The sequence below is a fragment of the Camelina sativa genome, chromosome 16 (assembly GCF_030686135.1).
Source record: "Camelina sativa cultivar CO46 ecotype springtype chromosome 16, ASM3068613v1".
Lineage (NCBI taxonomy): Eukaryota > Viridiplantae > Streptophyta > Magnoliopsida > Brassicales > Brassicaceae > Camelina > Camelina sativa.
In genome coordinates, this window is record NC_141895.1 from 21,686,453 (window position 1) to 21,708,517 (window position 22,065).

Sequence of the window (22,065 nt, forward strand, 5' to 3'; positions counted from 1 at the left end):
TTCTTTAGAAATACTATATCAAAACAACTCCAATGCATTGTAATGTCTTACCGGGTTTCCATACCAGAGGCGCTCAAGATTGCTGTAACGGAGATTTATTTCGACAAGATAATTTAGATTGTGGTAGTACGTGAGAGGCAAAGTTGTTAAGGGATAGGCATCCCAATGTAGTAACCTGAGTTGTTGGGGCAGGCCATCTGTACCTGGAAGAAATTGCAACTTGGATTCTATATCATTCAAATGCTGGAAGACCTTGAGGAATTTTAGATTGATGGTGTTAAAAATCGTTCCCTTAATATACAAGACGTGAGGCATCTCACATATGTGTAGGGCCAAACTTTGGATTGTTGTTGTACCCTGATGAGAGAATCGTGGCTGAATTGACATGGAGACAAACACACAACCGAAAACCATCGAGATTAGAACAGAGAAGAATAAAGAGTCTAATTTTTTTATGAACCCTTCCTTACCGTGTTGTTTTGCAGCACATAAATAATTTGCTCCTCTTCCCATAGAACTTTTTGCCTCCAAGGCATGTAGTCTGATTCTTCGCGCACAAATTCTTTTCCCGCTTGTTCTATCAAGACATGCATCTTGATACACCCATCGGCTGATATGTCGATTAGGAACTTCTCTGTTAAAGCTTTTATCTCTAATTCACCATCATCTAGAAGTGAAGTTACACGGCGGACTGAGTCTCCATTGAAGAGGCATGCGACATGAAGGAAAACAGCCTGATGTCTTCCATCTAACCCCATATAGCTGGTTCTCAGAATCTCCATGACTCTCTGGTGAGGAACTTTTTTGAGTCTTTCTAATGCCTTTTCCCAGTCCTCTATAGAGGTCATTCGACGGAGATATGTGCCAAAAGCTTTAAGGGCGGAAGGAAGACCTTGTGCAAGGCTAGAAGCACGGATTGACAGTTGTTCATAATCATCAGAAGGAGCTTCTCCTCCTTCAAAAGCAGCCTGTTTAAAGACTTGGATTGCGTCATTTTTGCCCAAAATGTCAACGCAGTATACACATCTGACTCCACTGGAGAATAACAATCCCTTGTCTCTTGTGGTTATGATGATTCGGCTCCCTGGTCCAAACCAACTAGTCTCTTTTGCCAGGGCATGCAGCTGGTCCAAATTGTCGACGTCATCAAGGATAAGGAGAACTTTACGGTTTCCAAGCCTCGATTTAATATAGAGGCATCCCTGCTCTACACTCCAAAGCTTCTCATGTCCTTTGCCCAGGATATTCGAAAGAAGCTTTTCTTGTAAATGTATGAGGCCCTTCTCTGCGGAACTCTTAATGTTCTCTATGAAACAATGATATGCAAAGCGATGCGAATGTTCCTTATAGAGACATTTGGCAATGGTGGTTTTTCCTATGCCTCCCATACCCCAGATACCTATCAGACCCTCTGTATCCATCACAGAATTGAGTTCTTCCATATGGGAGTTCATTCCAACAGTGTCACAGAATTTTACTGTCTCCATTGAAAAAAGTTGTCTTGAAACACGTCCAACAATATCTTCAATCATAGCAGCCTCATCCTCACTAACACGCACACACACCCGAGGAACATGTCAGCTTTGATCATGGAGTAAGACCTTTTATTATACTTTATTAATTACTGGAGAAAAACTCACCAAGTTTTGGGATCCGTGCCTGATATTCCTGCAATTTCGGTTAGTGCTTCTCTCCATTTCTGAATCTTCTCCGCGAATTTTCTCTTCTCGCTGGAAAACAACAGCATGATTTTTGAGCATTTGTACCTTTCTAAGGCGAAGGTTCCTCTCTGATGCCCAACGTCAGAGGGAGCAACATCGTAAAAGATTGGGACTGCAGTGAGCTGTTGTTTCTTGTGAAGATCCACTATCATTTGGAGCTCGTTCAGACACCAAGTTGAAGAAGCATAGTTCTCCGAGATAACCACAACCGCGATCTTTGAATTCTGTATAGCTTCTTTGATTTCGTCTGAAATGGAGCCGCCAATCTCAAGCTTTTTATCATCTTTGAAGGTATCAATTCCCCGTTCAACAAGTGCTTTGTGCAAGAAGCTGACAATGGTCCTGCGAGTGTCTTCTCCTCGGAAGCTGAGGAACACTTGGTACTGCTTCACGACTCGAGGTGAAGAGGATGAATCCATAAAAAGTGATGTTGACAGAGAGCTACGTATGCCGTTGGTTTTGAATCTTCCAATCAATAGTAAAGCTTGAACAATTCTTATGACGATTTTATCAAAGTCAACGTGTTATAACATCATCATACAAGCTGGAAATAAATTTGAATACTTCAAGTTTCTTCTTATAGATGGACACATTCTCTGTTACGAAAAAGATATACATCCGAAGGAAAGAATATTTGGCAAATCATTATTGGTGAAAACAGAATATCAAAGAAAGGTTGACTTGACTTCGCTGGCTGTAATAGTATTCGTACATGGTAGAAGTGCAGATCATGTCATCTATCTTATTGAGAGGGCATACACGCCGAAGAACAAGTCAGAGACATGGAGTGCAACAAATTTTGACAAAATTGTTATTCACCCTCTTTGCGAAAAAGGAAAAAGCTTCGTGATCATGAGGTACGACGTCTTTCTGAGTTTCAGTGGGGAGTACATTCGCAAAACGTTTCTCAGCCACCTTCTCTGTTCGTTGGACAGAAAAGGCATCAGAGCAGCTACATCCGCAGAAAGTTATCCCATGTACAATCAGGCTATCGAGCAGTGTCTAGTGGCGATCTCCCTGATATCAGAGAACTACACATCTTTGGACTTGTGGGTGGACGAACTGGCCAAGATAATAAAGTGTGCAGAGGACAGAAATTTGACAGCATTTCCTGTCTTCTTACAAGTTCATCCGTCGGATGTGTTAAGAGTTGTAAGTCTTGCAGAAGACTTCGCAGACCGAAATGGACCGCGGATCATAATCCTGGAGACGGTGAAGAACTGGCTATGCGATCACCTGATCCGTAATTCTGGCTTCGACTCCCGCCATTGGTACCTTGCTTGCTATGGATTCGGTGATACTTATTAGGCTCATTCATATTACCACCATGATGAAATTCATTACACAACTAATGAGCTAGAACTAATGATTGAATTTGTCTTCGGCTATATATACTTGTTAGGCTCATTCATATTAACAGTTTTAACACCATGTTGAAATTCATTACACAACTAATTGGCTAGGACTAAAAGAAATGTTGTATATTTTCTTTGATTTGGATTACAAATAGTATTTGATGATTTTAAACCTTGTTTTTCATGAAAGGGAGGATGACTCAAAGCTGGTAGATAAAATTACTAATTTCGTTGCAGACACTTTGATGTCTTCTAACATAAGCTCTCCAAGTCCTAGCCTAAAGTGGGCTACTCCCAAGCTACCGAGTAGCTCAGGTAGATTAAAAGACATTGGCACTAAGAAGAAAGGATTTGTGCATCACAGCAAACTTTCTGGGGCTACTGAGTTGCCCAAGTACAAAGCCACTAAGAAGAAAGCATTCGCACATCACAGCAAACCTTTTGAGGGTATGGATTCGCCGACTTACTGCTTGAAGCGTCCCGCAGAAGAGGTGTGTGAGTTGTTATGCGCATATTCTACAAAAGAAATTGGTATTCATGGAATGGAAGGAGTCGGGAAGACAATTCTTGCCAAGTACATTTATGAAGTGATCTCTCCACAATTTCAGCACCATATTTTCATGGATGACTTGACCAAACAAGAGAGCAGCTCCACACCCAGTTTGCTAGAAATTTTTACCACTAAAACTAGTTTCAATGGGAGCAATGTCATTAAAGAATTGGTGGGTCAAAGAAAAATTCTAGTTGTTGGTGACAGTGTGGATGACATTAAACAGCTACAAGGTATTATAAAGGTCAGTTTGGTCCGGGAAGTCGGGTTATCGTAATCACTCAAGACAGGTCTTTGCTAGTTCAATGCGGGGTGAAACATATTTACGAAGTTATGTGTCCGGGATATGACGAAGCTATTCATATTTTCTCACACTTTGCTTTCAAGCAAAGAGAACCTGTTTCTGGTTTTGAAGGGCTCACAGGTCGTGCTGTCGAGGTTGCGGGTCGTATTCCTCTGGCCCTCAAAGTGTTGGGATCGTTTCTGCACGGTAGGAATATTGGTGAATGGGAAAGTACATTAATGCGCAGGCTTGAGTTATCACATGATAACTTCACTTCAGAGATTCCTAGGTATGTGAGTGCAGATGACTTCACTTCTAGACGTCCAATCATAGTTGAGCCACCAATTGGCGCAGATGAGGCAAATCGCTTCCCATCATACTGTTTCACTCTTAATTAAAAATAATCATTGATCTAGTTCATAATTCACGTTTGCTTGTATATAGTTTTAGTAATGTTACGCAATTACGTAACATGTTCGTCTGAATAAATAACCTGAAAAGCGACGTCAAGGATTATCAGAATGTTCGTTTTGTTTTCTTTTTTGGGAAAAAAACTAGATCGATCGAAATTAAGAGATTAATTACTTAATTAACTCATAAAATATGACGGTTAATTAAGTTATTTTTATGCCTAAAATACCCTTTTTTGCTTTGTCAGGAAAAAATAAAAAGTCAAATTTACCCTTTAAAAAAATTCCAGCATTTAAAAAAAAATAAACATAATTTCAAAAGTCTGTCGGACTAGTTGTGACAGATTTGTTTATTTACGACAGATTTGTTTTTGCACGACAGATTTATTTGTGCATGTCCGACAGATTTATTTTGGATGACAGATTTATTTGAAGATAGTTACGACATATTTATAATTAGTGACAGATTTATTTTAATGGCAGACTTATTTATAAAGACACCACAGACTTTTATAATATATGGCAGATTGGTTATAATATGTGCCAGATTTATTTTTTACAGTTGTTACAAATTTTTTTTTCGCTAAAAATTTGTCGTATGGTGACAGATTTTTTTATGAAAAAATAATTACTAGTTTGACGCTAGTGATAACAGATTTATTTCATATTACAATAGATTTTTTAATTTAACTAAAAATTTGTCGTTTGATAACAGTTTTGTTAAAGTTTTTTAAAATTGCTAAAGAGACCTACATTAAAACCTTATGTTATGGCAGATTTGTTTATGTTATGACAACTTTGTTTTTGGCTTAAAAAAAATCTGTTGTTTGATAACAGATTTAGTAGATGCAATTATAATGACAACAGATTTATTTTATGTTATGGCAGATTTGTTTTTTGTTATAACAGTTTTGTTTTTGGCTTCCAAAAATCTGATGTTTGTTACCAAATTTGTTTAGATTAGTTGCCATATTCGCCATTAAAATCATTAATTGTTTCTCTATTTTCTATTTATATATCATATTCTTATACATTAACATAGATATATGTTTTAAGTCATATTTTATACATCTTTTTTTTGACAAATCATAATTTTATATATCAGATTTTTTATCATATTCTTTTTCTAGAGATTTGAAGAAAATTATATTTTAAACATCAACACAGATATATTTTTTAAATAATATTTTTAATCATATTTTATTTCATTATAGTTTTATAAAAGATGTTTTCGAATTTTTTTTTTCAAAAAATCATATTTTAATACATAATATTTTTATAAACATATTTTCAAATTAAAAAAAATTAAAAATCATATTTTAACTTATTATTTTATACATTATATTTTTCTTTTCTTTTTTTGTTTTATTCTTTTTTTATTTCAAATTTTCATTTTTTCTAATAAAAAAACTTAATTATTATTTTTTTGGGTTTTTGGTCTTTTTACATAAATATTGTGTCAATCTAGTAATGAGATACTATGAGTTATTTTTACCCAAATTTGGGTCAATCTAGTGTATTTTCACTTCTTTCTTTTTTTATGTAATGTTATAGGATTTTTTTTTTGGAAACAAGCCTGACTCATATCTTTAGAATTGGGATTGAGGAAGATATGAAAGACCCGATCAAACCAAACCAAGCTGATAATAAATTAACCGAAATTAATAAACCAAATCAAACCGAACCAAGCCTAAACCAACTTCGCCACAATTAATTAATTGAATTGGTAAGCCGTAAGCAGCTCGTCTCGTTTAAAGTTAATTAACCGTCGGAGATGATACGAATTCCACAAGCTCTGATCTCGCCGGGTGGAACTGGAAACTGAAACTCCTCTGGAAGTTGAAGATTTGATTCGAGTCGCAACTCTTCGATTTTCTCCGTGTTTATGCTACTTGGGACGTGGATGATAACCACGTGATGTGATCCAACAGTCTCTTCTTCCTCAATCTCCGATGAAAGATTGAGATTTGGGCTGAGGTTAATCCGAATCACTTCATCTTCTTCAAAGTTCCAATCATAACTAAACGCTGGGAATTGGAGACTCGAGGACCTCTCGCTAGCAATCATGATACAGGCAGCGAAACCAATAAGTGTCGGTGTAAACCTGATCGGAGGTAGGCTGATCTTCGTACATGTCCCATGGGATCGATTTTCAAAATATCTCGGCACTTCTGTTCCGGGTAAGCATACAAATCCTTGTGAATCCTACGATAAAAAAATAGAGGAATGTAATTCAAAACAGAGGGGATTAGAAGAATCGAAAATAGCAGAGGTCGATTTAGTAGGAAGCTTACCTCTCGGCTATAGTCGTTTAGAAACTGAGTAATCAGATACTCTTTGTGTTGCATACTGAAGCAATGGCTAAGATCGAGGTGTTTGATTGAATGATTTGGGGAAAGGTTGATATTTTCCAGAGAATCACAGCCGTGTGCGTAGAGATTCTTGAGGCTTAGTGGAAGCTCTGCCACTGATTTGAGTTTCTTGCAGTTATTGACGCAGAGAGTTCCTAAAGATAAGAGGTCTCTGATGCTTTCAGGGATTGCCTCAAACTCGTGGCTACTTACGTCCAAGTGTATTAAATTGGTGAAATGGCTAAGCTGTTCTGACAATGGTTGAACGTTCTTGCAGCTGTCAAGCTCAAGCTCTAGCAAACGGAACCTGCCTACGTCTTGAACCGCATGAGAAATTTCCAGTATTGATTTGATGTTGGAACAGCCGGAAAGCTTGAGCGTCTGCAACTCAGTTAGCTCTGGAAATGCCTCGAGTTTGGTGCAATTAGAGAGCCTGACGTATTTCAACTTAGAAAGGTTCTTTGTTGATGCAGGTAAAGTCCTGAAATCATTTCCGCTGAGATCCAGTTTCTCTAGTGACTGCAATAGACCAATATCTTCTGGGATTCTCTGGATGTGCAAGTTGATTAAATTCAACTCTACCAAGCACGGGAAACCTGAGAAGCTAATGCAACGGAAGGGGCCACCATCTGCTATGTAGCTAAACCTCATGATGCTGAGAGATTTAAAATCATAAAAGCTTGAGATGATTGGAAATCTTTCCTTTGGCATCATTATCAATTCATCAGGGATTTGTTCTTCGGAAATAAAGGAGAGGTGCTCTGCGTTGCCCTTGAGATGCCACAAGCCGATGTGTATGTTCCCCTCTATGGATAGGTTTGCTAGAGAACTTAGTTTCTTTAGTGATCTGGGAAGCCTCAATATGATTTGCCGGCGTCTTCTTAGACCACGTTCTGGAAGAACAGTCTTTTCTGATATATAGCTTTGAAGATTCATTAAACCATCACAGTTGGATAAATCAAGTTTTCGTAGGTTAGATAAACGACCAATGGACTCCGGAGTTTGCTTCACTCTCGTGCACCCCTTCATTATCAACTCCTCGAGTAGTTTGGCCTTTGAAAGATCTGGAATTTCGGTTAGATTCTTAGAGCCAGAAACATCTAGTCTCCTCAAGTGATCGAGTCCCTGAAATTAAGAAAAACAAAAGACGGTGAAAACCCCGGAGATACTTTTAAATAGATCATGACACCTTTTAGTTACTATAACAGACTCAACACCAATGCGTTTTGATAGCTCACCAGGGTTCCATCCCACAGACGCACAAGATTGCTGTAACGTAAATTGAGTTCAACGAGGCAATGGGGATAGTATCCAGGAGGCAAAGTCGTCATAGGATAGGAATCCCAGTGTAGTAACCTGAGTGTGTTGGGAAGCATGTCTGTACTTGGAAGGAACTTCAATTTGGACTCTATATCATTCAAATGGGTGAAGGCCTTGAAGTATTTAAGATTGTTGATACCGTTAAGAACGTTTCCCTCGATAGACAACGTTTGAAGCATCTCACACATGTGTAGTGCTACACCTTCAGTCGTTGTTGTACCCTGATGAGAGAATTGGAGTCAGTTGACATGAAGACAAAAACAAGTATGGCCAAAACCATGGAGCTTTGGACAAGGAAGAATGTCCAATCTAAACGTGTTTCTAACACTTACTGTATTCTTTTGTAGCACAAAGATGATTGGATCAGTTTTCCACAAAATTCTTTGTCTCCAAGGCATGGAGCCAGATTCTAGGCGCACAATTTTTCTTGCTGCCTGTTCTATCAAGGTGTGCATGGTGATGCCTCCATCAGATGATATGTCTATGAGGGACTTCACTTGCAAAGCTTTTGTCCTTATGTCACCACCATCGATAAGGGCATTCACACGCTGGACAGAGGTTCCATTGAAGAGGCATGCGATATGAAGGAACGCAGCTTGCTCATGCTCGTCTAAACCTTTATAGCTAGTTTCTAAAATATCCATGATACTTTGGTGAGGAACTGTCTCAAGAATACCCAATGCCTCTTCCCACCCTTCTATCCAGTTAATCCGGCGGAGATATGTACCAAAAGCTTCGAGGGCTGAAGGAAGGCCTTGAGCAAGCCTAGAAGCACGGATTGATAATTGCTGGTAGATATCCGAAGGAGCTTGCCCTCCTTCAAAAGCAACCTGTTTAAAGACCTGGATCGCATCATCGGTGTCCAAAAAGCTAACATGGTATAATAATCTCACTCCAAAAGAGTAGAGCAAGCCAAAGTCTCTTGTAGTTATGATGATTCGGCTCCCTGGTCCAAACCAGCCAGTCTTTTTTGCCAGGGCATGCAGCTGGTCCATGTTGTCCACATCGTCAAGTATAAGGAGAATTCTATCCTTAAGCTTCGACTTGATACAACTGCATCCCTTCTCCACGCTCCAGAAGGTCTCTTGTTTCTTGCCTCTGATATTAGAAAGAAGTTTTTTCTGCAAATATGGGAGGCCATTCTTTGCCGCAATCCTAACGTTTTCTATGAAACAATAATGAGCAAACCGACGTGAATATTTTTCATAGAGACACTTGGCAATGGTCGTTTTGCCAATGCCTCCCATTCCCCAGATTCCTATCACACGAACCTCATCCTCAGATTCAATACTCAATAGAGGATTCAGGTGATCCATGTGAACTTTCATCCCTACGATATCACTGAAATCTAGCGGCTCCATGGAGAACAATTGTTTTGAAATTTGCCCAACAATATCGGCAATCATCGTGGCCTCGTCTTTACTTATGTGGAGAACATAGAAAAAAAACAAAAAAATGTCGCTTTAGATAGGCAACTTTAAATATATAATAATTCACAGATCATATATTTATATATTTTCAATCCATAACTACTTTCTCGCAGAGTAATAGGTTAAGGAAGAAAGGGATCAATGAAAAAGAAGGTATCAGGCGAAATGATAGCTGCATTTGTCTACATCACGCCAATAATTATCGGAATAATTTTATTAGACTATGTTAGTAGCTTAGCAAGGATGAGATATGATCATGAAGAGTACAATGAAGTGTAGACGACAGAAAGGTTCTTTCAGAGGAGTGGGAAAGGTTTGATATCCTCCCTCCGTTTTCATATGGTCATTTCTCATGAGCAATAATAACTTACAAATTATTCTATATCGTCTCTGTGTGGTTCAACTATAGAGGATGCTTGTTAGTAATTTACGGGGAAAATACAGCTGAAATGCGAAAACTCACCAAGTACTCAAATCCTTGCCTGATGTTCCTGCGACCTCCCTGAGAGCTTCTCTCCATTTTTGAATCTTTGCCGCCATTGCTCTATTCTTGCTGGAAAATAGCAGCATAATTCTTGAACATTCGTACCTTTCTAAGGCAAAAGTTCCTCTCTGGTGACGTACGTCGGAGGGATCAACGTTGTAGAAGATTGGAACGGCAGTGAGTTGCTTTTCCTTGTGAAGCTTCATTATCAACTGGAGCTCGTCTAGACACCAAGTCGAGGAAGCATAGTTCGTTGAGATAACTAGGACCGCGAATTTTGAATTGTGTATAGCTTCCTTGATTTCTCTGGAAATGGAGTCGCCAATCTCGAGTGTTTTATCATCTTTGAAGATTTTGTCAATTCCCTTGGCAAGAAATGCTCTGTGCAAATGGCTGACGATACCTTTGCGGGTATCTTCTCCTCGGAAGCTGAGGAACACATCATACTGCCTCAGAACGCGAGGTAACTCCATCGTTGTGATGTTTATCTGAATTTCTTGGCTTGGACCTCTTAATAAGGAGCTAGGCCGTTGGTTTTTGATTTTTTTGATCGGAAGAAGTTCATGAAGTTACATTCAAGTCAACGTTATTAATTACGCACTGCCACGTTGTATACATGGGCGCGACACGCTGGAAACTGTAATTTGAATTCTTCAAGTTTGTGACAGATTGGCCTTATGATCTGTGGCACCATCCATAATGTAGCTCTCTAAATTTATTAATACGACTGACCATTCATTTCCTTCGAATTTCTTCTTAGATTTTGTGGATGATAATGTTTATGTGTCAAACATTGATAGACGAATTTCGTAATACCACATGTATTAACTCCCACAAGCAAGTCCCAAAGAAACTTGAATCCGCTCTACTAAAATATGGACTAGACAATATCACTAGAAATGGTTATTCGACATTTGTTAGGCTAAGCTTCCAAGATCCATCCAGCGTACCCTAGGCTGATTTACCATTGCGGTTAAATAGTTCAATACATAGAAAAGCTATGTCGTACTTATCCTAGCAGAAAAGACAAGCCGTAACTTAATCTCTTGATCAGAGTCCGGATAAGATAGCAATTTGTTTCCAAAGCACTCCTGACACATATGTCTATGGCTAAAGTGGTTTACCCGCATGGAAAGGAAAGAATGGATAAGTTCGAATCACCAATCCGTGTTTCAAAAGAAAAAATGATACAAGATTTGCACTGTCTGCAACATGCACGATGATGGCTATTGCATATTCAGAGTGTACGGATTACATGTTTATATAGTTGGCATAATTAAACAACAACTACAGTCACTCTTCTCAGGGAGCCAGAATCTGACTCGACTCTGTATTTTTTTTTTTTGTCTAAGAATCGACTCTGTATTTGACTCCATGTTAAGTATTTTCTATGAAAAAGAAAACACCTGAAACCATGTTACTTTTTTTGTCAAGTTTTATTGTGAAATAGAACTTGTTCAAACGCTTATAGTATTTTTTGCTTGTGTGACCATATATATTTAGATAGATTTTAAGATAGGCAACTTAATTTCTAAATACTTGAGTCAATGAAAATGACATTGCGTGCCAACTAATCTAACTCTTCTCATATACCGGTATATTCATTTACTTTAAAAAGTGTCATGTCACTATCATTCTTATGTAACAACTTTATCTAATAATCTCAAACAATGGAATGTATTTCTTTTTGAAAAAAAAAACAATGGAATGTTTCGCAACTGTTATTGGTGAAAACGGAATATAGACGACTTCTTGTCAGTTCGTAACAAAGATGTGCAGGTCACGTCATTCACTTGTAGCGATGACTTTCTAGTAGCTGCTTTATATATCAATCCTTGCTAGAAACTTGAGAAATTTCCTTGCAAAAAAAAAAATAATAATAATAACAAGGAAAATAAAAACTGACGGATCGCTTCCTGTGGCTTTTTATCGTTACCATGACACACGACGTGTTCCTGAATTTCCGAGGGGATGAGATTCGCAAAACTATTGTGAGCCATCTTGTCAGCTCGTTGAAGACCAAATACATCTCAACTTTCATAGCCTCTGAGCCTTTCGAGGACCTGGATCATGAGGCTATGGAACAGTCGCTAGTTGCGATCCCCGTGATATCAAAGCACTACGTGATTTCTGACTTCTGGATGGATGACCTCAGAAAGTTAATAGAGTGTGAGAAGATAGGAACTCTGACAACAATTCCTATATTCTTCCAAGTTAATCCTTTGGATATCTTAAGTCACGCAGTAGGAAAATACGCGGACACGCAGAGTGAGACCTTGGAGATGGTGCGGAAGTGGTTGTATGCTCAGGTGTCTCGTAAACCTAGCTTCAATTCCAATGATTGGTACACTGTTTGCTTCTTTCTTTTTTATTTTATTTTTTTAGTGCAAACACTGTTTGCTACTTATTTTTGTTTTAATCTTCTTATGTACATTATAGTAGAATTGTTAATATCGTTTCCTTTTCGGGTTACTGAGCAAAATACTGTTTTGGTGTGATATATTGAGGGTAATTATGTAGTTGTTAAATATATACTAGGAGAGAGTTCATGATCTCAAGACTTAGTATACATTTAAACAAAAAAAAGACTTTATTTTACATGATAGGGAGGACGACTCAGAGCTTGTGGATAACATTACTAGTTTCGCTTCTAATATCCTGACATCTTCCACATCAAGCTATCATAGTACTGGTTTAAGCCCGGCTAGGAGTTTGAAGCTAGAGAGTGCATACAGCCCTTTAAATTACAGAATCCCTGACAAGTTTAAATTTCAGACATGGCATTTTTCTCCCACCTTACTCCGAGGACATTTTAAACTATTCTCGTTACCCTTGCTCAGTCTCCAAGCCCATCTGGGGATGAAGCGTCGCCTGAAAGAGCTGCGTTCTGTAACATTGCACACAGATTCTACAGTAATTGGTATTTGTGGAACGGAAGGAGTTGGGAAGACAACTCTTGCCAAGCACCTTTACGAGGAGATCTCACCACGATTTCAGCACCATATATATATGAAGAATAACATCAACAAGTTGCAGAGTATACTAGATATGCTAAATAGTGAAGTTTTTGCGGGGAGCTCTGATAATGCCATCAAGGAAATGATGGGGAACCGGAAAGTTCTGCTTGTTGTTGATGGTGTAAATGACATGAAGCAGCTAAAAGGTATAACCAAAGACGCGAGTTGGTTTGGTCCAGGAAGTCGGGTCATTGTAATCACACAAGAGAGGTCTTTGCTAACTGAATGTGGAGTGAAACAAATCTACGAGGTTGAGTGTCCTAGATACGAGGAAGCTCTTGCTGTCTTCTCAGAGATTGCTTTCAAGCAGAGCAACCCTCTCCCTGGTTTTGAAGGTCTCTCCCTTCGGGCTGTCCATGTCGCTAATCGTCTTCCTCTGGCCCTCAAACTGTTGGGATCGTTCCTACGCGATAGGGAAAAAGATGTATGGATAAGTACATTGCGTACCCTCGAAGCATCTCGTGATAACTACGCTTCAGAGATCAAAAGGTATATTGGAGCAGATGACTATGCACCGAGACGTCCGATCAAAGTGGATCGACACATTGGAGTAGATGAAGCAAACTCTTTCCCTTTATATTGCTTGGCTCTGGAATGATCAGTGGGCATGTTCATAAGTCTACTTCAGTTGGATTTGTTTGAAATGAATGTTGTGAAAATCGTGGTTGAATAAGACGAACAAGGACATCTGTTCGTCACTAAACTCTTATGTATATTTATCGTTTATTGTGTGTGTACGTTTGTGAGTGTGTTTACTGTTTTATTTTATTTTGTGTGTACATTATGGGTAGATTCAGATAAGTCTCGTCAACACTCGTTGGACACAGAAGGCACTAGAAGTTTCAAGCTTGCACAAACAAATCGAACCAAAAGAAAAAGTCTTCTGACAGGAGATTAGGAACAGGACGGCACTTTTACAAGTGGAGATCGAGGTAAACAATGTGAGGAATGATATACATCTGAACATCCCTAAGTAGAATGGCAAGGTGGAAAGAATAATTGTATAGCTACCGAGAAAAACTGATTTTTAGGTGATGCGGTGCCAGAGTATCCAGTAAGCTCATGTAAGTTGGAAATAAGATGTCAACATAGCATTTGCACAAGGTTCTATTCGAGAAATTGTGCCAGCAAAAAGGTCGTTCTTTTCAATCAAGAGGTATACAAAACAAACTACAGAATAGAGAAAAAGCAGACCGACCCTTTTTTTTCCAATTTACAAAGTTAAGCGTTCCCAGAGAGCTACTGACAAACAAACAAACAAACCAACAACACCCACAGACTTGTAGGAGATCAAATAAATAAAATAAACAAAACGGTTAAATGATAAGTTGAGAACAATATCACAAGAACAAAAGATTTGTTGGGAGAGTTGGCTTGGTTTCGTCCGTTTCTTAACATTTATACCAAAAAACAAAAGATTTGTTGGAAGTGTTTTTGCCAATCATGCAACAATAATTTACTAGTATGACCTTTTTCATCTGTCAGAGTTAAGGGCTTTGGAGATCCATTCTGATTCTGTGACTTGAGTTCCCGAATCAACCTTTGGAACAGAGACAATGGAGTCACAGAAACCTGTCATTACCTAAAGGGATAGCAGACAAGTTCTTCTGTTCATGTATTCAGAAAAGAGTTGAAGAGTTGAATCATAATCACAGCACGCATATATCATGTATTTTGCATACAAAAGTCAAACCAAAAAATCAGTTTCTGAGACGAGTTTTATTAGAAATATAAACCTTGTTTTGTGAGGGTGATGTTGGAATTTCAATGTTAAGAGAGCAGTCTTTATGGAAACCTTCTGGCTCTATGTCTCTGATAGTTGCGTTTATCAAAGGTAAGCAGACACCAGTAGCATCCTTAAAGCCACTTTATTGGCTTTCATCATACTTCCTATAATCAATACGAAAAACTAAGGCAAAATAATTCCACAAATGTAGCTGCACATATCACCACGAAGGCACGATAGTCTCACCAGTTCAACGATATTGACAACGAGGGTACTCCAGAACTCAAAGGCTCTCTGGCTCCAGCAATTGCACCTGAATAGAACCTGAAGGATTCTCAAAAATCAGGAAAACAGAAAAGACGGGCAGACAAGATAGAAACACTTACATTTATTTTTCACAACATGAACCCTGATTAATTTCACTAATTACATGAAGAACATAAACAAAGACAAACATAACCAGAAATTACACTTTAGTATACAGAGAACATAACCCTGATATGATGAGATGCTCAAAATGCTAACCAGTATTAGTTTTGACCAAACAAAGAGCACCCTGATAATCCGAATGCATTCCACACTTATGGTTTCCACTCCATATGTATATAGAAAAGATACTTGCGATAAAAAACGGTAAAACAAAATCTACACTTCCCAAACGAGTTGAAAATCAATTTGTCGTCTATTTCCCCCTCTGTGGATGGGTTTCCAAGAAAAGTTAAATTTTTTACTGCTCTGGGAAGCTTCAATATGATTAGCCGCCCTCCACTGAATCTACATTCTGAATGGACAGTCTTTTCTGTTTTTCGCTAGGCGAAGATTTGTTAAGCAGTCACAATGCGATAAATCGAGTTTTGGCAGGCAAAATAAACTACCACTGGACCCTGGAGTTTGCTCCAGTCTTGTACAGCCTTTCAGTATCAACTCCTTAAATAGTGTGGCCCTTGTAAGATCTGGAAGACTGGAACTTTGGTCAAATTGTTAAAGTCTGTACATCTAGTCTCCACAAGGACCACAACTGACAGATTCCCTGAATATAAGAAAAACATAGAAGACGGTGAAACCTCAGAGACAGTTCTAAGAAGTTAGTTATTAAGATACCTGTCCTATGTCTAATTGATAAAATTTTACATCAACAATTCAATTATGCAACATGTGTTCAAGGCAGCTGAACTTAACTTTAAAAAGTACATATAACCAAGCTGGATTTTGACTGACCTATTAAGATTTTCTAAAGGTTCTTCAACTTTCCAAATTTGAAGAGAATCGGCAGGTCTTTGTTTTTTGTTTTTGGTTATCTTGTCTGTTTGGTCATCTTCCCAAATCAAGCTAAATCCACATGATTTTAGCTCCGCAGGAGGAGACTTAAACTCCTTTGAGAATTGCAAATCGGATTGGATGCCAAACTTGTTGATTTTGTCGCTGAAGTTTTTTAACCCGCGGATGATAACCAGGTGATCTGATTTAACAGCTTCTTCTTCATCTTCAGTACTATGAAAACTACTTTCCCGGCAATGAAAGAAATCTGGTTTAAGGTACAAATAAAAGTACCTTTCATATCCCCAGTCCCAGTCATAAGAAAATGGCGAGAATCGTATATGGAAGGGCTTCTTGCAAGAAAGCATGATACACCCATCAAAACCCAGCATTTTCGGGGATGGCCAACTATGGGGTAAGCCAATCGTTAGGGACTTTCCTGTCTTAATCTTGTCGAAGTAACTGGGCACCTCGGTTCCAGGAAAGAAAGCAAATCTCAGTGACTCCTATTCCACGACAATAACAACAACCAAAAAAGGAAAGAGAATTATCAAGTTCATGGTGTCTGCAGATGGAGGAGTGGGAGAAAAAGCTGAGAACATACCTCTTTGTTTTCTCCCTCGTTAAGAAACTGAGTGATTAAATGTTCATCCTGCTTTAAGCAGAAACAATGGCTTAGATCAAGGTGCTTTACAGAATGGTTCAAAGGAAGGGAAATCGTTTCCAGGGATTCACAGCCATGTGCGTAGAGATACTTGAGGCACAATGGGACTCTTTCTATCGATTTGAGTTTCTTGCACTTATTGAGGCAGAGAGTTCCCAGAGAGAAAAGACCTCCGATACTTGATGGCAATGTCTCAAAGTCATTCCTGCTAAGATCTACATATGATAGCTTAATATATTGTCCAAACTTATCTGAAATTGATTGAATGGTCTTGCAGTCGTCAACCCAAAGCTCCAGCAACTGGAATCTGCCCCAATCTTGTTCAGCATGAGATATTTTGAACACTGATTGGAGACTCACACAGCCAGAGAGTTTGATTTTCTCCAACTGAACTAGTTCTGGCAATGCTTTTAGTCTGCGGCAGTTACAAAGGCTGGCATATTTCAACCTGGGAAGTTGATTCATGGTTTCTGGTAAAGTCTCAAAATCATTGCCACTCCAGTCCAGTTTCTCTAGGAATTGCAAACCACATACGTCATCCGGGATCACTTCGATGTTTAAGTTGATTAGATTTAACTCTTTCAAGCAGGGAAACATGGAAAGGCCATAGCAGAGGAAACTTGCATCATCAGCGTTGTAGTTAAACCTGATAATGTCTATCAAATTGAATTCATGGAATTCTGACATGGGTCGTGGTTTCTGCTCTGCTTTCCTCATCGGTTCAGGACAATGAAACTCTGACACTGCATGCAGTGTCCTCATAGAAAATTCAAGAGGTGGTTCATTATGAGGTAGTTGTTGCTCCCCCTTCATCAATTCATCAGGTGCTTGATGCTCAGTACTAAAACAGAGGTGATCTGCGTTGCCATCAAGCCACAACATCTGAATATGTATGTTTCCTCCCACGGATAGATTTGTAATGGACTCCATTTCCACCTCTTTACCCGAGAAATACAGAGCAACTTGACGACAGCCCCCACTCAGTTCCCTTATAATGATGTGGTAACTATTAAGTTGATCACAGTATGAGACATCAAGCTTTGTCAGCATCGTAAGGTTACTGATAGACTCTGGAATTCTCTTCAGCCTCTTGCAGCCTCGAGTTATCAATTCCTCCAAATTCACGGCCATTGAAAGATCTGGAAGATGTTCCAGATTTTCAGAGCCTGACAAGTCCAATCTTCTCAAGTTTGGCATCTCCTGAGAATAATTCAACAAAGAATAGGGAATTTGTGATAATGTACAAGTATTGGAAGAGACATTTTCATAAGTATTGATCTGTTGAGAGCTTTTACCATGGTCTCTTCCCAGAATACTGTCATATTGCTGCGATGTAGACTGACTTCAACAAGATCTCGTGGACGGAATCGGCAAGGGAATGTTGTCAATGGAAATGTGTCCCATTGTAGTAATCTAAGCCTCGATGAGAGTAGATTTGTATCGTCACTACTTAAATGCAGCTTGGACTCTATATGATCCGAGTGCTTGTAGATCTTGAGGAATTTGAGCGTATCGTGGTACTTCGTATACCCACCCAAATGCAACGCGAAAACCATGTCACACATGTGTAACGACATGCAATTAGTTGGTTCGCTCGTCTATGGGAATAAAAACGACAAAGTCAGTTGGCATACAAACAAGTGCAGAAACCACCAAGAACAACAACAGATGTTACAGAAACTGTAGGGGCTTACCGCGTTACTTTCCAGTAGTTTATAAATTTGATAAGGATCCCACAATACTCTTCGTCCCTGGGGCCTCTGCACGGATTCTTGATTCACAATTGCTCTAGCAGTTTGGTCTATTAAACTATGCATCTTTATATACCCACCAGCTGTGATTCCAATAAGAGACTTCTCAGCCAATATCTTTAATCCCAGACAACCCTGTAGTTCACCATCATCGAGAAGGGTAGTGGCACGCTGGAGAGGCTCACCATTAAAGAGGCACGCTACATGAAGAAAAACATTCTTATCTGCCTCCTCTAAGCCATCGTAGCTAATTTTCAAGATCTCCATAACATTTTTATGAGGAGCTTCTATAAATCTACATAACGCATCATCCCACTCCTTCAAAGATGTCATTCTTCGGAAAAATAAACCGTAAGCTTCAATAGCGGCTGGAAGACCTTGAGCAAGCCAGGACGCTCGGATTGAAATTTTTTCATAAAGTTCAGAAGGAGGAAGCCCTCCTTCAAAAGCCAACTGGTTAAATAACTGAAGAGCAGCACCGCTATCCAAGCACTTGACTTCATATACAGTTCTTACTCCACATGAAATAAGCAAGCCCCTGTCCCGTGTTGTTATGATAATTCGGCTACCTGGACCAAACCAGTTGGACTCTTTAGCGAGGGCATGCACCTGTTTCATGTCATCCACATTATCAAAGACAACAAAGACTTTACGACGTCCAAACCTTGCCTTAATCTCCTGGGGTCCAATTTCTACACTCGAGAACTTCATCTTCTCCTCAGCAAGACCAAGTGCTGTTGAAATAAACTTTTTCCGTAAATACGAGGCATCATGGTTTCTGTATATCTTCGAAACGTTTTCAAGGAAACAACGACTTGGAAATGGCCTTGAAAACCGATCAAAGAGACACCTGGCAATGGTGGTTTTGCCAATGCCTCCCATTCCCCAGATTCCTATCATACGAACCTCGTCCCCAGATTCCATACTCAATAGAGAATTCAGTAGCTCCATGTGAGTTTCCATTCCAACAATATCACTGTAATCTACTGGCTGCATAATTAACAACTGGTTTGAAATGCCTTCAACAATCTCTTCAATCATCAAGGCCTCGTCCTCACTAGCATATGGAAAATTCTCAGAACACTTACAAACGGTTCCATAGATATGGTACTAGTACACATTAGAGACATATGTTGGTAAGTAGTGAAGTAAGAACTTACCAAGTTGCAAAATCCTTGCCTGCTATGCTAGCGATCTGCGTGAGAGCTTTTCTCCAATTCGTGACCTTCTTAGCAATTTCTAAGCCTTGGTACTTGTCGAATGTGAAACTCCCAGTCTGATGTCTGACGTGAGAAGGATCAACTCCATAGAAAATGGGAACGACTTTAATCTCCTTCTTGAAGTGAAGATCCATTATCATAAGGAGCTCGTCCAGGCACCATCTGGACGAAGCGTAGTTCTTAGATAGAATCACAAGAGCGAATCTGGAGTCTTGGATGGCTCTGCTGATTTCTTCGGAAATGGAGTCCCCAATCTCAAGCCTTTTATCATCTTTGAAGGTAACAACTCCACTGTTGACAAGCTCTTTGTGCAAATGGCTGACGATGTTTTTGCGGGTGTCTTCTCCTCGGAAACTCAGGAACACATCATACTTCCAGACATGAGACGAAGAGGATGAAGAAGAAGCCATCAATAGTCTCTGTGGATCAACTACGTGGTCAAACTTCCAAAAGTAAACAGAGGTTCAATAAGACCTCCCCAAAAGCAACCATGTGGTGACACACTTGCACATGGTGGACAATATTTTTAAAAAATCCCTTTTGACTTTTGGAAGCTAAACCTACGCCATTGACTGACTCCATTGCAAATCTTCAGTCAAAAACTCAGAGCTACAGATCATCCCTAGTTCCCTACACTACATCGATAACCATGGCTTCTTCTTCCTCCTCCTCATCAAAACCCGATGTGTTCCTGAGTTTTAGAAAGGAGGACACCGGTAGGACTTTCGTCAGCCATCTCTACCGTTCGTTGGACTCAAAACAAATTCGAACTTACAAAGATGTGAACCAGCAGACGACGAGAGACGGAAAAATTTCGCCTGAAACCGCTAAGGCAATCAGAGAGTCGAAGATCGCCGTCGTCGTGATATCGGAGAACTACGCCTCTTCCGTCTGGTGCTTGGAGGTACTCGCGGAGATTATTGATCGTTCGTGGCTCATCAAAATCAAAACAGTCTTCTACGAAGTGGATCCGGAGGATTTGACAAAACCAACCGGAAAATTCGCGGAAGACTTGCGGAGACATGAAGAAATAGAAACTCCGGAGACTGTGAATCGCTGGAGGAATGCACTGGATCGATTAGAGAGCCGCACCGACCGTAGATTTTGCTCGCGCGATTGGTAAAATATTCTTATTAGGGATATAAACCAAAATTTGTCTACCACCAATTTGGTTTAAGAGGTTTTAATCAATGTAATTAGGCTTAAACCTTAGTCGCTACTCTAGTATCTCAACTTACAACCTTTTGTTTTCTTGACAGGGAGGATGATTCCAAGATGCTCGATAATCTTATCATCGACATTAGTTCTCCTACTGATGCCCTCCAATCACTTCGTCGAAAGGCATCATCAATCAGGCAATCTAGTGTTGGCCAAGAATCGAGTGTTTCGGGATTGATGACAGATATCGATACCAAGTACACACCCAAAAGCCTATCTGCTTCTGGAGAAACTACACTTGGACTTGAGAGATATGCACTTGAAGACACATCTGTTATGGACGATATGTCAAATGAACCGCCTTTTCCCGCGTCTGACAACGGTCTTGTTGGGATGTATCGTCATAAGAAAGCAGTCTATGGATTGCTGGATTTGGAATCTAAGGACATTGTTCGTACAGTTGGCATTTGGGGTATCCAAGGCGTTGGTAAAACGACACTCGCTGAATGTGTTTTCGACGACATCTCAGGCCACTTTCAACACCACTGCTTCCTAACCAATGTCAACAAAATCTATCAGAACCGCATCTCACCGAGTTTACTTGAACATCTTACAATGACAAGAAGTTCTTATGATATCTTTGATGCCATCAAACCAAGTCTTGTAAACAGAAAAGTGCTGCTTGTTGTTGACGGTGTTGATGATACTCAGAGTGAACAATTTAAGAATGCACTCAAGGCTACCCGTTGGCTCGGTGCCGGAAGTAGAGTTATCATGACAGCTAGATTCGACCATTCACTTAAGTCATGCGGAGTAAAATACGAGATGGAGTGTCTGAGATATGAGGAAGCTCTCCAGCTCTTCTCAATACACGCTTTCAAGAGGACTTGCCCTCTTACTGGTTTTGAACCTTTCTCCATTCGTGCTGTCCACTTTGCTGGATGTCTTCCCCTGGCCCTCAAAGTACTCGGTTCATTTTTATTTGATAAAGACAAAGAGAGTTGGAAAAGAATATTGCGCAAGCTCGAAGCATCACAAGATAATGGTAGCCGCCAGATATCTAATTATATCGGGGGCGGTGAATACCTTCCAAGACATCAAATAGAATTGGAACAATATGTAGAAGCAGATGAAGAAGAATATTCACCTTCATATCTCATGTTGCTTTGAGTCTTTGACAATCAAAGATCATACCATGTTCTAAGCCTCCTCAAAATATTTGGTGGATGTGCCAAATACAATAAAAGTGATGTTTCTCTTATCTATGTTGATAGCTCGTTACATAGCATCTATGCGAAAGTTATTTACATTCTTGTATCCTGAAAAATGATTTGTAGGTGTTGTCACTAGTTGGCCCGAAAAAAAAAA

At 39.4% G+C, this 22,065-nt stretch overlaps 5 protein-coding genes, 1 long non-coding RNA gene and 3 pseudogenes across 19 annotated transcripts; 4 read left to right on the plus strand and 5 right to left on the minus strand.

The window, feature by feature from the left end:
* Positions 1 to 18: 18 nt before the first annotated feature.
* Positions 19 to 1,532, minus strand: LOC104751135 (putative disease resistance protein At4g11170). The gene is made up of 2 exons (XM_010473024.3): positions 471 to 1,532; positions 19 to 375 (listed from the first exon to the last, which is right to left on the minus strand). Exons 1-2 carry the CDS (start codon positions 1,530 to 1,532, stop codon positions 19 to 21), a joined length of 1,419 nt encoding a protein of 472 aa, XP_010471326.2.
* Positions 1,533 to 1,636: 104 nt separating this feature from the next.
* Positions 1,637 to 2,140, minus strand: LOC147925821 (toll/interleukin-1 receptor-like protein pseudogene; annotated as a pseudogene). The gene has a single exon (XR_015583621.1). The product of XR_015583621.1 is annotated as a toll/interleukin-1 receptor-like protein pseudogene (transcript).
* A 1,097-nt stretch (positions 2,141 to 3,237) lies between these two features.
* On the plus strand, positions 3,238 to 4,447 carry LOC104751134 (disease resistance protein CHS1-like; annotated as a pseudogene). The gene has a single exon (XR_015583620.1). The product of XR_015583620.1 is annotated as a disease resistance protein CHS1-like (transcript).
* A 1,497-nt stretch (positions 4,448 to 5,944) lies between these two features.
* On the minus strand, positions 5,945 to 9,396 carry LOC104751138 (disease resistance-like protein DSC2). Its single transcript, XM_087493456.1, has 4 exons — positions 8,323 to 9,396; positions 7,909 to 8,211; positions 6,614 to 7,795; positions 5,945 to 6,524 (listed from the first exon to the last, which is right to left on the minus strand). Exons 1-4 carry the CDS (start codon positions 9,394 to 9,396, stop codon positions 6,081 to 6,083), a joined length of 3,003 nt encoding a protein of 1,000 aa, XP_087349582.1. The 3' UTR covers positions 5,945 to 6,080.
* On the plus strand, positions 6,359 to 9,803 carry LOC109129725 (uncharacterized). Its single transcript, XR_015585422.1, has 2 exons — positions 6,359 to 6,499; positions 9,534 to 9,803. It is a non-coding gene; the product is annotated as an uncharacterized LOC109129725 (long non-coding RNA).
* A 76-nt stretch (positions 9,804 to 9,879) lies between these two features.
* LOC147925822 (toll/interleukin-1 receptor-like protein pseudogene) lies at positions 9,880 to 10,377 on the minus strand (annotated as a pseudogene). Its single transcript, XR_015585421.1, has one exon. The product of XR_015585421.1 is annotated as a toll/interleukin-1 receptor-like protein pseudogene (transcript).
* A 1,297-nt stretch (positions 10,378 to 11,674) lies between these two features.
* On the plus strand, positions 11,675 to 13,689 carry LOC104751139 (disease resistance protein CHS1-like). The gene is made up of 2 exons (XM_087490154.1): positions 11,675 to 12,248; positions 12,511 to 13,689. Exons 1-2 carry the CDS (start codon positions 11,842 to 11,844, stop codon positions 13,517 to 13,519), a joined length of 1,416 nt encoding a protein of 471 aa, XP_087346280.1. The 5' UTR covers positions 11,675 to 11,841; the 3' UTR covers positions 13,520 to 13,689.
* A 531-nt stretch (positions 13,690 to 14,220) lies between these two features.
* LOC104751140 (disease resistance protein RML1A) lies at positions 14,221 to 20,653 on the minus strand. 11 transcript variants are annotated; one of them, XM_087490147.1, is made up of 9 exons: positions 19,480 to 20,653; positions 18,263 to 19,376; positions 17,864 to 18,166; positions 16,509 to 17,768; positions 15,866 to 16,410; positions 15,034 to 15,677; positions 14,894 to 14,960; positions 14,658 to 14,811; positions 14,221 to 14,461 (listed from the first exon to the last, which is right to left on the minus strand). In XM_087490147.1, exons 1-6 carry the CDS (start codon positions 19,947 to 19,949, stop codon positions 15,644 to 15,646), a joined length of 3,726 nt encoding a protein of 1,241 aa, XP_087346273.1. In that variant the 5' UTR covers positions 19,950 to 20,653; the 3' UTR covers positions 14,221 to 14,461; positions 14,658 to 14,811; positions 14,894 to 14,960; positions 15,034 to 15,643. The 11 variants fall into 11 exon arrangements, with proteins under 11 accessions (XP_087346273.1, XP_087346272.1, XP_087346271.1 ...); XM_087490146.1 differs by having other exon boundaries at positions 14,221 to 14,503; XM_087490145.1 differs by having other exon boundaries at positions 14,221 to 14,528.
* On the plus strand, positions 20,116 to 22,008 carry LOC104751141 (disease resistance protein CHS1-like). Its single transcript, XM_010473031.2, has 2 exons — positions 20,116 to 20,658; positions 20,799 to 22,008. The coding sequence occupies exons 1-2, from the start codon at positions 20,189 to 20,191 to the stop codon at positions 21,865 to 21,867; spliced, it is 1,539 nt and encodes a 512-aa protein (XP_010471333.1). The 5' UTR covers positions 20,116 to 20,188; the 3' UTR covers positions 21,868 to 22,008.
* The last annotated feature ends 57 nt before the right edge of the window (positions 22,009 to 22,065 follow it).